Here is a 14,647-nt window from a genome sequence, read left to right on the forward strand (position 1 = left end):
AAGTTCATGTTCTCTTTATAAAGTGTAAGATCTTAGTTTTAAAACTTTTTTTAAATTAAATTTAATGTTGCTTGGATAGAGCTTAATCATTACAATCAGTCTCTTTAAGCAGATCTTTACATAGTTATCACTTAAATTCTGTCAGATGATAATTCTATTAAATTTTCTTTATCTTTTATTGATAATGATGCAGCTTTTCCTAAATTTTCTTTATAGGAGGTTTGAAATCCAATTATGATTTGTGTTTTCGGGTTTTGGGAAAATACTCCATGAAAGACAATTTTAATCCTGTTAAATGTGCTGTTATATTTTCTCGTATATCTTGGAGACAGACTTATTTTATTCCTGTACATATTAACAACTTTACTGTATAAACTTATTAATTAAAATAATTTTTATGAATTAAAGGGAAAAAACGAATCTATGATATTTTTATGATTTAATTTTTTATATCCGCCATTATTGATTATTTTTCGCGTACCACCAACCAGCAACTCGCGTACCACAGGTTGGAAAACACTGGTTTAAACTACAGAATAGTGACTTCTCTTCCCCCGATCAATCCCTTCCAATGCCCATTCCAGACTTTCTGTAGAATACTACCACCAATCAGAGTGGCCAAGTACCATAAAAAGGGTATATTACTTTCCAAAATCTGGAAACTAACCAGCTTCTTTAGGGGAAGACCCAGGATTAGTGAGGAGTCCGACAGTCAGGGGGATATCATTTCCACATCTCCAACTCTCTCTGGAGGTTTTTTCTTTTAAAGAATGGCTCTCCTAAATTATGAGTAGGCTTTATTAGGCTTTCCAAGGAAGAACCTTTAAAAAAAGAGGGATGGTAGGTGATTGCTCCCTGATGTATTAAGAACCTCTCCGCAAAGACCCCCTCTCCAAGTACTCCAGAGATGCCACTCTATACTCTAAGAAGTTTGGAGAGTACTTAGGCAACTTTGGTAACTACTCAGGTACTCCCTAGGGAAACACAGTACTGCGTGCGTGGGAGTCGGCAGTTTTGGAATATACGCTCACTGGTACATCACACCTTCCCAAGAGAGAGGATACCTTCTCCTTAAACACGTGGTAAACAGTGATTTTCCTGGGAGTTTTTGTGAGTAGTGACAATGAGAGATGGGGTTGGATTTTGGCTCCAGAGGAAATAGTTATCCCTTGCTGTCTTTACCATTTCTTCTTCACAAACTATCCTAGAGTATACTTTTTTTGGATTGCTTCCTGATCGGTGGTGTTGCAGAGTGTTAACCGGCACTATTTTGATGGTAGAAAAGATTTAAGTAAAGGTCGCATTGCGGAAGACCCCTGGGGAGAAAAAAACGGAAGTATCGTTTCTTTGAAATCTTCAGATGGTCGTTACAGTCGGAGCTCCCATATCGCCGTGGTAAAATTTAGTTAGTGAGAGAGATTATTTAAAAGAATCTACAACCAAAATCATCACAGCAGTCATTAAATGGATAGATATCATGTTATCCAGCTTTGTGGCGGGTGCTGCGGTAAAATTTGAAACGCACGGTATCATGTTGTACAATGGTGAAACAGTAAACCTTCATTTACTGTATATATACTCAGCTATTTATTAAATGTTTAATGTAAACATTATTTTGAATTAGATCCCTTTTGTGTTGGGATCAAATTACTTAGGTATTTGTTTTACTGTTGCTGAAGTCCATTAATTATTACAAATGCATGAAATATGTGATATTTATTTTGCTTATTTTTTCAGGCGGAGCTTAACGTCACAACTACCAAATTAGGTGTCGTTGACGGAGGCGAATAGCAAACATTTTCTCATATTAAACATTAAATAAAATCCAAGGCCTAGAGACAGAGAATCGAACCCACTAAACCAACAATACATCTAAGCTATGCGGGTCTTGCCTATAACCGCCTAACATACTTTACTATAAAGTTCTCATATTAAACATTAAATAGAAATACTAGTACCGCAATACATCTTAGCATTGCGGGTCTAGCCTAATTTTCTCCTAATAGAAACTTTTTGCCGATTACTGGTGATGGACAGTGTTTTCTGTATCAATTGTGCACTGAAAAAAAGCTCTGGGCGTCAACGAAGAAAAAACCTCAAAAGACCTCAAAAAAGAATTCGGGTATATACCCTTTTTTTTTTAGTTACTATATCAACTTCTTGGCGCTCTGATTAAACTACCTCCTACAGTTTATCTGTTATTGGCGTTTTAATCGCCAGCCCTCCTTCACAAATCGTCCCACAAACACACAGGATCGTGCTCCAGTCTATCGCCCTGACGAATGTCCCGCTGCCTGGATGGGATTAGAGCCAAAAGCCGTTTCTCATAACAGCTTATCCGTTCATTTTTACACTCCGCTTCTCCCCATACAATCTCCTGTATCCCAGTTATATACATGGCTTTTAATTTTTGATTTGCTCCCACGCTGCCTTCATATTGCCACATACTTATTTTTTGTTATTTTTTATTATTATTTTTGTTTATATATATTTAAATTTCTCTATCTTTGATACATATATATATTACGAAACTATATCAGCTCCAAGTTGCCTTAAAATATTATATAAGGTATCCCCGGAACAAATTGCATAAATTTAGGCATCGGATTCTTTGGTCCAAAACAAGAATTCCTTGGAGTGGGCTCTTAGAGCTAATGTTATTGAATCAAATGCGCGAAAATGATTACGAATTCCAGATTTTTCTGATTTTCCGGTAATCCTTTTTCTTTGATAAGAAACAACGTCTTCCGCAAAGTTTATACAATAACCGAGAACCGTTCATACCCGTTTTAGGCATCTATAGGAAGTAGACAAAGTATTAGAGCTGGAATAATTGGGAAGAATGAGAGAGCTTCGGAAAATAGAAGAAGAAAAATTAGGATATAATTGCTCGCATAGGAGAGCGAATAGAAGAGAATGGGAATCTGAAGATGAATTTGAGATGGAAACGGAGAAAAAAAATAATAATGCAATAAAATGCTCGAAAGCAAAAAAACGCTGCACTTCAAGTATATGTTCAGTTGCACCGCTCACTTTCTGCCACTAATTCCAGCATAAAAAAACATTAATCCGATTATGGAGCGGTTTATGGGGAGTTAGCCTAAGCTTTTTCTTTAACCCTTAACTTGGCAGAATTTTTTTTTTTTTAATAACAAAATAATATTCATACATAAAGTGAAGTTTGACAGCTCATCAGTCTGGCCAACAGAAAAAAAGAAAACTAAACGTGCGTTCGAAAACTAAGAAATTACGTAAACATTCATATAAAAATATTAGGTTTGCGCTAAAAAATAATGGGCACTAGATTTTCTTTTTAATTCTGATGTATCTCCACAGATACATTATCAAGAAAAGGATTAATAGTTCCGGAAGAGACTGGGTAAGCAAGCGAGCGGGTATAATCAGTGTTAGGTTGCCCCGACTGAGTCATCTTTTGGTAACTTAATGTTAGTCTAGTAATCTTCTGGAAGCCAAGTGACCGTATTGGGCTGGACAATCGTCTAACCATGTTATGTGATTGATTCGCACTTGGATCAACTATCTAGTAACTTTATGTTATGAAGATGTGGATTCACTAGGTTATGGTTTGAACCTAAGCGCATTTTTGTACTGCATAAATGCCTTTCTCCTACCCCTCAATTCTATAAACCATCAGATCCATCATGGAGTTTATAAATTTTTTCCAGTAAAGGAATCTTTTACTGGAGAATGCTGTCTCCGAACAGAGAAGTCACAAAATGTCATTTGGCTTAAGGCGCCACGGTAGCAGAGCGGTTACAGGCTAGACCCGCAAAGCTAAGATGTATTGTTGGTTTAGTGGGTTCGATTCCCCCTGTCTAGGCCTTGGATTTAATTTAATAGTTAATATGAGAAATTTATAGTAAAGTAAGTTGGGTGGTTATAGGCTAGACCCGCAAAGCTAAGATGTATTGTTGGTTTAGTGGGTTCGATTCCCCCTGTCTAGGCCTTGGATTTAATTTAATGGTTAATATGATAAATTTATAGTAAAGTAAGTTGGGCGGTTATAGGCTAGACCTGCAATGCTAAAAAGTATTGTTGGTTTAGTGGGTTTCTCGGTCTCTAGGCATTGGATTTTATTTAATGTTTAGTATGAGAACTTTATAGTAAAGTATGTTTGTTAATCGCCTTCGACCATGACACCAAATTTGGTAGTTGGACGTAAAGCCCGGCTGTACAAATAGGCTTTGCTTTACTTTGAAAAAAAGTGTTTATGTTAGAGTTTAATTCGCGTCAGGTTATTTTTTTTTAAGGGAACACATTACAATTAAAAGCTAGCTGGCTCTTTAAAGAGATTAAGGACAGAACAGGTTATTGTTGTACCAATAATGAATGGCAATGTGCGCAGTTGAGAAAAAGGGTCAACTACCAAGGTTCTTCTTCCTGCCTCCCCCCCTCTCAAAGTTATGTGTGGAATTAAATATGTTATTAAGTGTGACAAAGTGTGGGTGGGAGAGACTGGTGATGGAATGTTGGCTGTTAGAATTGGGGCCGCCCTTAATGTCTGCAGCGTTCGTTGGAAATGAGATGAAAACGCCGTGCTGTGGCACGTCTACAAACACGCACGCCACGGCGCCAGCCAGCCCTTTATACCTTCCATCTTGTTTAAGGGCACGACACCAACACGTACTCTCTATTTATTCTGGAGCTTCAACTCTATCGTGCTCGCTTCTCTCTCTCTACCCAGCTCAAACAAATGACACCACTTTGAATTCACAATTCTTTTATTTTTCTTAAATTTGATATTCTTCTTTTCACAGAGTGATAAATGCATTACTTCCCGTTAATTTGTTTTATTTCTAAGAAATTTAAAAGATTTTAAGGCAATCAGTTATGAAAACCAGAATTTTAAGTTCATTAAAAATGTGTGACTCAACGATAATTACTTCATTGCAGTTCTACTGGGAACTCGTGGTTTCAAAACACCTCTTCAACTCAAGGTGCAGTCTCTTGATTTTGATCTTGATTGACACGCCTTAAAATTAATCAAAAAAAATAAATAAATAATAATAACATAAACGGCAATGCAAAATAATAATCACAAAAAGAGGTTTACTGATAACGTAGAAACGTTATCAGTAAACGTAATAGATAACGCTTGTCGTAGCGTTTATTGTTTTAACACATATAAATGCGGGTTTAGGAGAGTTTGCGGGATTAGCGGAAGCGAGATTAGAGAAACCATACATAAAATCATCCAGTTGACAGAATGTGACAACACATTGTTAAGTCTGATTAAAATAATGACGCTCTGTTTTTGGTTATTTAACTGTAAATTAAATATTGACCTTTAGGCGCCACGGTAGCCGAGCGGTTATAGGCTAGACCCGCAAAGCTAAGATGTATTGTTGGTTTAGTGGATTTGATTCCTTGTGTCTTAGCCTTGGATTTTATTTAATGGTTAATATAAGAACTTTACAGTAAAGTATGTTTGCTAGTCGCCTCCGTCCACGACACCTAATTGGTAGTTGGACGTAAAGCCTACCTGAAAAAACACGCATTACTTTACTTTTACTTTTTTTTTTAAATATTGACCTTTTTAAAATTAATGTACTCCTTAATACGACAATCTATTTGAATGCTGATGTACCAATGATCTCTCTAACTCTAAATCATCTTGCAAAACCATCCGTCTACATCTAAATGACTAGTGCAGGCGTGCATGCATCTGACAAGCGCGTATTGTCAGTAAATTTGAGCAGAACATATGGCATTCATATTGCCAACACTAATTCAACCTTTACAATGCTCACTGTCCAATCAAAATGATGTTCACGTTGACAAAATTAACTACTCAATTTGATTGTTACAACACAGATTTAGGATGCTGCGCTCTTGATGCACTTCCGTTTTGTTATCATTCTCACGCATTCACTTCCTTTGCACCCTAAATTGCAACCCATAATTGTAATAGAAACTTTTAGAGCCAACTTAATCACACAAATCGTACTTCTGCTAGCGCTTTTACTACACTTACTGTTGGCAAATAAAAAGTTTGACAAGTTTTGGCAGGTTTTAACATGCTTTTATTTCAATTAATGTTTGACGAGTGTATGCAGGTTTTAACATGCTTTCATATCAATTTTTTTTTTTTTTTTTTTGCGCAATGAATTATTTACAGGCATAGCAAATATTGCTTGTTAAGAATGTGACATTGCTTTTTATTTAAATTTTTTAAAAATTGTTTTTTTGTTTTTTGTTTATAAAACTCTTGTGACATTTGAAAAAAAGCGTTTACGGACGATTTTCTTTTATGAGTTCAAACTAGGTTAACTGCTCAGTTAGCTAGACAAAAGTTAATGCTTTTTGGAGCCATGTTTGGAGCACTGTCAAACAAACAAACGGACGGATGTTGCGAATCTATCCACCTCTACAAGACCTATAGATTAAGATGAAGAAACAAGCTTAGAGATAGTATATCATTTATTTCTCACACCTGTCGATTGGTGAGACATCAATCTCGAGCTCCTACCGACTTCACAAAAAAAAAAGGAAAAAGAGCCGTAATGGATGCTGGCAAGATATTTAGTGACCATCTCAATTTCTCAGAGGCTATTGTCAACATGGCGCTAGTTACCAAGGAAATCGAAGCCCCCCCAAAAAAGAAGCACCGTTAAAGTTGGTTCCGGAAATTTTGGATGAAAAAGCATCATTTTTTGATGTCTATTGTTAAATTTTTGCCAGCATTATTAAAACAGGGATCAAAGGAGGGTATAAATTTCGAAATTCCTGGAAAAATCAGCTGACTAAAAGTGCGATTTATTTGTTTTTAGATTTTCAGTCCCCACTTAGAGATTTCAATGATAACAGCTGCTAGAATTTTCTTACAGCTTCCTGCACGTAAATCTTTAACCTTTTCGGAACGTGTTTTCCCCCCGGAAAGAGGTCGAACAAATTTCCTTTAAAAGTACCACATTTTTCCTGTAATTTACTGTCTCTTTATTTATCGTTAAGGACGATTCTTTGGTGTTACTAAATTCGAGTTTAAAGGAAATTCTTCAAACGAAAGTACCCTTTTACGGAAAAGGATGTTTAATCAGGTCGTGTAAAAATGGGGTTTTTCTTTTGTATAAGAAGTGGCTAAAACAAAGGAAAAAACTCTCCATTCTTTTGATAACAAAGTGAAAATAGTACAATGAATTACTTTAATCTCATCTTCATTATAAGAATTAATTTTATTAATGCAGATAATTAGTGGTTTAGTCTACTTCCGTTGTATATGTGGGTAATGAGATGACGTAGAAGGACTGGTGTGGGAACCTTCAAATGAAACTTTTTATTGGTAGGTCCCAGTACCTACAATCAGTTAGCACAATGGTGTCCCAAAACTAATACCAGATTCGAGGAACTCGCAAGTACTCATGGAGTCCCCCTTCTTAGGCCTTGGATTTTATTTAATGGTTAATAAAAGAAATTTACAGTAAAGTATGTTTGGCGGTTATAGGCTAGACCCGCAACGCTAAGATGTATTGTTGGTTTAGTGGGTTCGATTCCCCCGGACTAGGCCTTGGATTTTATTTATTGTTTAATATGAGAAATTTATAGTAAATTACTGTTTGCTAGTCGCCTCCGTAGATGGCACCTAATTGGTAGTTGGACTTTAAGCCCCGCCTGAAAAAATGGCGATTACTTTACTTTACTAATTCAGTGTAATGTACGGTTTTTACAAACTGTAAGAATTGGTGAGAATTAATATGGGTCCAATATTCCGAGTTTGAGGGAATATTAATGAGTTCAAAACTTGGGAACAATAGTAACAGGAAGTCCGCGTGCGTATATTCGTATCCAGAAAGTTTTGATAATAAACGATGTACTGATATTTCTTCATTGATCTGTAATTTTTCTTTCCTGGACTATACAGCTGTCTATTGCAGAGAAACCTGTTGCTTGAGAGCACCATTTGCGATTCCAACTTTTTTTCTTTATATCACGGCCAAATAAATCATTCCCGGATGTCTTATTATTTATTAATTGTACCTGAGATGGAATTCATATTTGTTTTTTGTTCATGTTGAACAGAAAAAGATTCTACTCCACTTTTCCAAGGCATTGTATATTTAGCGTGGATGAAACAGGATGTTCCTGTGACGAATGAAGATGAAAGAGACTAGAAAGAGCCACTGCTAACATGATATACTAGATTTTTTAGTATCTCTTATTCTAAAAGGAAAGAAGTCTTACAGTTGTGCGGTTTTTCTAGTTTTCCACCATATTTATTAGATCCTCTTTGTTGTAAAAAGTGTTTTTTTCCTCCTAAAGAAATCCTTGATAAGTGCCTCGTTTATGATCCAAAAATTAGGATTTTGGAATAAATGTGCCACAACAGCAAGTAACCACTTCACTGAATCGGATATCCAAGTCTCTTGGAGCTTTCACAAAACCAGCGACGACGATTTAGGTGAGACAGAAACAAGAAGATTAGGAACAGGACGGGACCTACGCCCTACGGCACCGCAGCCACAAGAGGCTTATTGTGCCAGCCCTCCCCTTTGGATCTGGTAAGCGAAACCTCCCCTATTAAAAAGGTTGGTGGACTTTCCCTACTAGTTTTTTTTGTGCTACAATCTTCTTTGGTCTCGAAAGTTCCAAAGGTTTCATAGCGCAATGGAACAAGTGAGAGGCCGTCTCCTCCTCTTCCTGACCATAATCTGCACAACGGTTCCCCGAGCTAATTAGCCCCCACCTTGTACAGATGCTTCCCGAACCTGCCCATACCCCTGTGAATAGGCCTGCAATCAGGAGTAATCTGATAATCTGACCAAGCATAAGAGTCCCTTCAGTTCTTTGTTTACACATCCAAGACAACATACTCTTACTGTGTTTGACCCCCATGACACCCAGTTCTTTTCATGCTCTCTCTCCAGATCGCAGTCTCTGAGAGCCACACGAACTGCATCCTTGGTGATCCCCTTTCACAGAAGGAAATAAAGTTAAAGTAGTCGAATTCTCTTCAACAAATTGATTACTCTAATTCTGACATTAGATTAAAGCCTGAAAAACCAGTCCACCAGGGATACAGAGTAAACTTACTTGCTTCCAAAGATAAAAATCAGAGATATTATACTGCGACTCCTTGCGGGAACCCTAAAACAGAAGACCTAGGCCCCACAATTGGGCCTCCATCTATCGTAGTCTCAGCAGTCTTTCCAAATGTCTTTCAAGGCTGCTTCAAAATGGCTTAAGACATTCTAAAGTTTTCAAGATATTCAACTTTCTTTCTCCGACTGTAGAACGCGCATGTATAATGTAATCCTGATCGATTTTGGACTTGCATTAATCATTTATCAATTTGCTGTCGAGATGTCAGAATCATTATGTTTACATTTCTCCACTACAACTTGTTGACTACTAAATCAATTGCTTGAGTTACATGAAACTGATTAACCTACTGATGTTTGGTTGAAAGTATGATACAGGTTAAGGAAACAATAAGATCAGTGACATCCAGCACTGAGGACCTCGACACTATTCCAGCTCACATAATTACATCTGACAGTTTCGAAAACCAAAGCACTACTGGGAAGTCGTGATGATTAATATAATAATAATGCTGAAGTTAAAAACTCATTCAGAACGCATTGCTAGGAAGGCTGGAATCTCTATGTTCTTATCGCAATAATTCATAAATATTAGTGACGCAGAGTTATTTGCTACCATGTACATATATACTCACACCTAATATATATATATATATACATGTACTTTGTCCCGGAGTCAGTCTGTCTGTATGTACGTATGGAAGCTCCAAAACTGGTAATAGAACGGCCGACACTATTACAAACTGGTAACAGTTGCAATAAACCTGTCTAAACCTGCAAAATTTATCACTTTTCAGTTGTACGTAATATTGAAAATGTAATTTCCAAACATCGTAAACCCATTATATTATGTATTTATTATCGTCATAATTGCTATTCAAAACTACTTCATCATTGTCAAGCGATGTCTTTCTATTCAAACAAAACTTATATCTCTATTTTTTTATTTCCGGTAAAGAAAGAATTGCGTTCATGCCAAATTTACCGGAAATATCTGAGTGGAGGTCCGTTGTACTTGTGAGAACATTATATATATGTATATTGGTAAAATCAGCATCCAACTGAACTCGTAAGCCCTGCCAACTGTTCTATTCATTGTCAACTTCTTCATCTTGACTGACAATATTTGAATCATTCTTCCTCCACTCCCATTCATCCATTTCTTTCCAGTCTTGGTGCTAACATTTGAAAAGAGGAAACCTTGAATGTGAAACAAGCCGACAACTGAAACTGATAGGACTTACCAGTGTGGAAATAGAGATAATATTGAAAATTTGTTCTATTGGACTATATTTTGTTTTAAAGTCTGACAAGCCAATAATAGCCACAGGCCTAATAATAAACTTAGTCGAAATTTATGTTTGTTTTTTACCCCTCCTTTTTAAACAATAGCCTATACATTATTGATTACAAGTAGGCGCCACGATAGCCGAGCGGTTATAGGCTAGACCCGCAAAGCTAAGATGTATTGTTGGTTTAGTGGGTTCGATTCCCAGTCTCTAGGTCGTGGATTTTATTTAATGGTTAATATCAGAAATTTACAATAAAGTATGTTAGGCAGTTACAGGCTAGACCCGCAATGCTAAGATGTATTGTTGGTTTAGTGGGTTCGATTCCACCGGTCTCTAGGCCTTGGATTTTATTTAATGTTTAATATTGAGAACTTTATAGTACGGTATGTTTGCTAGCCGCCTCCGTCCACGACACCTAATTTGGTAGTTGGACGTAAAGTCTGCCTGAAAAAATAGACAATTATTTTACTTCACTGATAAATTATTCATTGAAACTTATTTTTAAATTAAAGCTAAATTTTGGCTGGCTTTAGATGCGTATGATTCAATTAATTAATTTCATTTTACTCTGATACTCTATCAAGAAAGTTATCCCAGATGCTGGAAAAGATTAAAGTTCTTCATTAGCTAAAATATTTGGGGTCTACGCTAATTGTGGCAGACCTTCGATTGTCAATACTCTGATTTAGTTCACATCGATTTAATTTTTAGACTGTGACAATTTTTCTAGCCGACTCAGTAGTCAGATTTTTTGGCTGTAGAATCAACGGGAGTGGATTGGGTGTAGTGGTTGTAAGTTAGGGCTAGAAAATGGGAGATTCCCTAGTTCGAGTCCAGTAAGTATGTGAGCTTCCATACCCTTGTACAGGATGTTCAGCAGTTAGACCTTCAGCCCCGTCAGAGAAAGAAGCATACGATTACTTTACTTACTTCATTTTTTTTTAGAAGTAAATAATTAAGAACAGGAAGTGGTTCGATAGATTATCGTTCGGGAGCAAGACAGCTGATTTCTGTGCATGTTTCTGCGGGTTAAGTATCGTAATAGAATTCGCTTTAATTTTGAGGACGTCACTTTTAACTATAACGTAGACTGAGGACTTTAAAGTGCCGAGAAGTGACGTAATTAATCAGGAACTGGATTAGAAAAGGTTAACCAATTTAAAGAAATAGTTTTTACTTATTTTTTTTGGCCCTCTTTCCTCCGCCAGTAAGTGATATAAGTCCTTTTAGAAGAGATTTAGTGACAGTTCAACTTTCAGTCTACTAGATTCTTTGGGAGCTTTGCCAGTTATACCAACATATTTACAAGCACCACAGACAGCCTCCCTGGGATACACGGCTGCTGCTTCATCTCCATCTCCGGTAGAGTATTTTACCTCCGCAAGTGCACACACTCAACACATAAATACCATCTCCAGCCAGCCGGATGTGTCTTACGTAGGCGTAACATATCTCTTACTCTCGCGTACCTCTCTAACCATGGTCCATACTCTCTGTACGGCTTCCCCCCAAGCTAGACTTGGCATCTTTTCTCTGGCACTTCCACGCACACACCCAAAAAAAAAACTAACCATAGATTTACACAGGATGCACGATGTTCCCACCTTAACTTTTGTATATAAGAAGTTTCAGACAACATTTCCTCCTCACCCCCACAAGAACTGAATATAAAATCTCTTAAGATTGCAAAAAGAAGGAAAAGGAAACCAAGAACTTACTTTAGAAGCGAAATAAAATATGCGCATATCATTTCCGCTTTTTCACCAAGATGTTGGAAATTGTTTTTCGCGCAAATGTTTACTTAGAATATAGAAAAGAAAATTTTCTGTATTATATATACACGAATTAACATAATAAATCATTAATCTGCACGTCATTAAACAATTTATGGCACTTTCTCGCGGGGAGAAGGGTTGGCCGGGTTAGATTTCCTTTTTAAGGTTTCATATTATCGTAAATATATACAACATTGCAAACTTAGTAATTTAAATTTGTTGGAAATACATGGAGGCGCCACGATAGCCGAACGGTTAAGAGACTAGACCCGCAAAGCTAAGATGTATTGTTGGTTTAGTGGGTTCGATTCTCAGGCCTTGAATTTTATTTAATGGTTAATATGGGAACTTTATAGCAAAGTATGTTAGGCGGTTAGAGGCTAGACCCGCAAAGCTAAGATGTATTGTTGGTTTAGTGGGTTCAATTCCTAGTTTAAGCCTTGGATTTTTAATTGTTTAATATGAGAACTTTGTTAGTAAAGTATTTTTGCTAGACGTCTCCGTCTAGGACATCTAATTGGTAGTTAGACGAACTTAAGTCCGTCTGAAAAAATTGGCATTTTACTTTACTTTTAAACATAGTTTGAAGAAAATTTATGTGTTCAAACCTTCAGGGTTTTTTTATTTTTTGGAAGAACTTAACGGATTTCCGGGAGTATCTTCCGCATCATCCTCCGTTCATAATAATTTCTATTAGCAGTATAAGCGGTCTAAAGCTCTTCTGGGATTTATCTCCTTCAAGGGCGAGTGAATGTGTGAGCAATTGAGTATACTGAGTCAAAACAAAGAATATCCCAAACTGCATGCATTGTAAGGATGTTGAGAATTTCGGTATGAATCTCTCTGTGGAAATCCGAGCTCGTGACAAGGCTAAGGAGCTGTTAAAACATTAAAAAGACATTAATTCTTGGTCGTAAAGGCACGCTAAGGGCTGCCCATGATGAATATTTAACCTAGCATTACTTTGTACTTGCCATCCCACTCTAGTAGGATATCTCTTTTTATGTACATCCATTTTTATCTTTTGGAATTATTCACTGCGTGAAATTAGATCTTTGTGCATTTTTTTTACAGATGGGTGGAGCGAAGGAGAGCTGAGCGAGGCTATGAACGTGGAGTGGGGGCAGCAGGAAGAGACTGCCGCCGGCGGGAACGGCAGTCTCCCGCCAATGCCGCCCCCACCTCCGCCTCAATGGCACCTCGACATGGACCTGAGGCACCATATACAACATTGTGCTTGTACCTGCAACCATATGGGCTATGGAAATTATATGGACTATCAGGTAAGGGTTTGATTTTAAATTGAATTTCAACTCACAATTATTTGGTAAAATACTTTAAAATAGCTTAAATCCCACTCTAAACAGCTAATTACAATTTTTTGAGGGGGAATTATTTTAGGGCAACGCTATGAGGCATAGGACCTTGCCGAAAATGAACTCTAACCACACCAAACTAATCCGGAAATTTTACTTTTACCAAGCCTCCATCTACTCACAAAGTAGTAGTAGTAATTGCCTATTTTTTCAGGCGGCTTTACGTCCAACTACCTATTAGATGCCATGGATGGAAGCGACTAACAAACATACTTTACTGTAAATATCTCATATTAACCATTAAATAAAATCCAGGCCTAGACCGGGGGAGTCGACCCCACTAAACCAACAATACATCTTAGCTTTGGGGGTCTAGCCTCTAACCGCCTAAAATACTTTAATGTAAATTTCTCAAATAAAACCTTAAATAAAAAATCAAAGGCCTAGACACCGGGGGAATAGAACCCACTAAACCAACAATACATCTTAGCTTTGCGGGTCTAGCCTATAACCGCCTAACATACTTTACTATAAATTTCTCATATTAACTATTAAATAAAAATCCAAGGCCATAATATGAGGCCTAATAATCAATGAGTTCGAACCTTAAGGGTAACAGGAAGTCATGTGAGTCGTGTGTGACACCAGATTCTTCTCCATTCTCTGACTTTGTTCTAGTACCACAATAATTGCCCCACTGGTCAAGTAATATGAAACTGACCGTGGCACTGTAATTCATTCAGTTTCCGGCCATGAATTATTAACCATACTAAACTAAACGGAAGCAAATCTAATTTTATCCCCTACGTCCTGTGACCACTGCTAACTTGACTGTTTAGAGCCCTGGTCTAATTAATAATTATTTACCTAATTAACTTAATTATAACCACCAATAATGCAATAACCAACATAATATTATTATTATTGGAACACGAGGCGGATTCTGTATCCTGAAGGCAATGCAGTCATAGAGGCTTACATTACCATTCTCTTGAGAGATCTAGTAGATCACGCTTCACTTCTTTATGTGGTCCAGGGTCCACTAGTCGTTTTCGGTGAAATGATCTCCTATGGTCTCCTACTAGAGACCTCTCCATGCTGCAGCCTAGCAATAGGTTCTAGACGATTGGGGAAGCCATTTTCTCCTACTTCTCCTGGTAGACTGCCCAATAGGCCTGGGGTAGTCAGCTTACTCTGAGTCCACTTCT

At 37.2% G+C, this 14,647-nt stretch overlaps 1 protein-coding gene across 2 annotated transcripts in view; it reads left to right on the forward strand.

The window, feature by feature from the left end:
- Nucleotides 1-14,647, forward strand: part of LOC141446118 (dipeptidase 1-like) — a 290,995-nt gene that overhangs the window by 40,324 nt on the left and 236,024 nt on the right. For both annotated transcript variants that reach the window (XM_074112557.1, XM_074112555.1), the window contains exon 2: nt 13,198-13,406. In XM_074112557.1, the coding sequence (XP_073968658.1) occupies nt 13,230-13,406 (177 nt within the window). In that variant the 5' untranslated portion in view covers nt 13,198-13,229. The remainder of the gene's footprint in view (nt 1-13,197; nt 13,407-14,647) is intronic.

Source organism: Rhodnius prolixus, unplaced genomic scaffold (genome assembly GCF_049639745.1).
Source record: "Rhodnius prolixus isolate KJV_2025 unplaced genomic scaffold, Rpr scaffold_1, whole genome shotgun sequence".
Lineage (NCBI taxonomy): Eukaryota > Metazoa > Arthropoda > Insecta > Hemiptera > Reduviidae > Rhodnius > Rhodnius prolixus.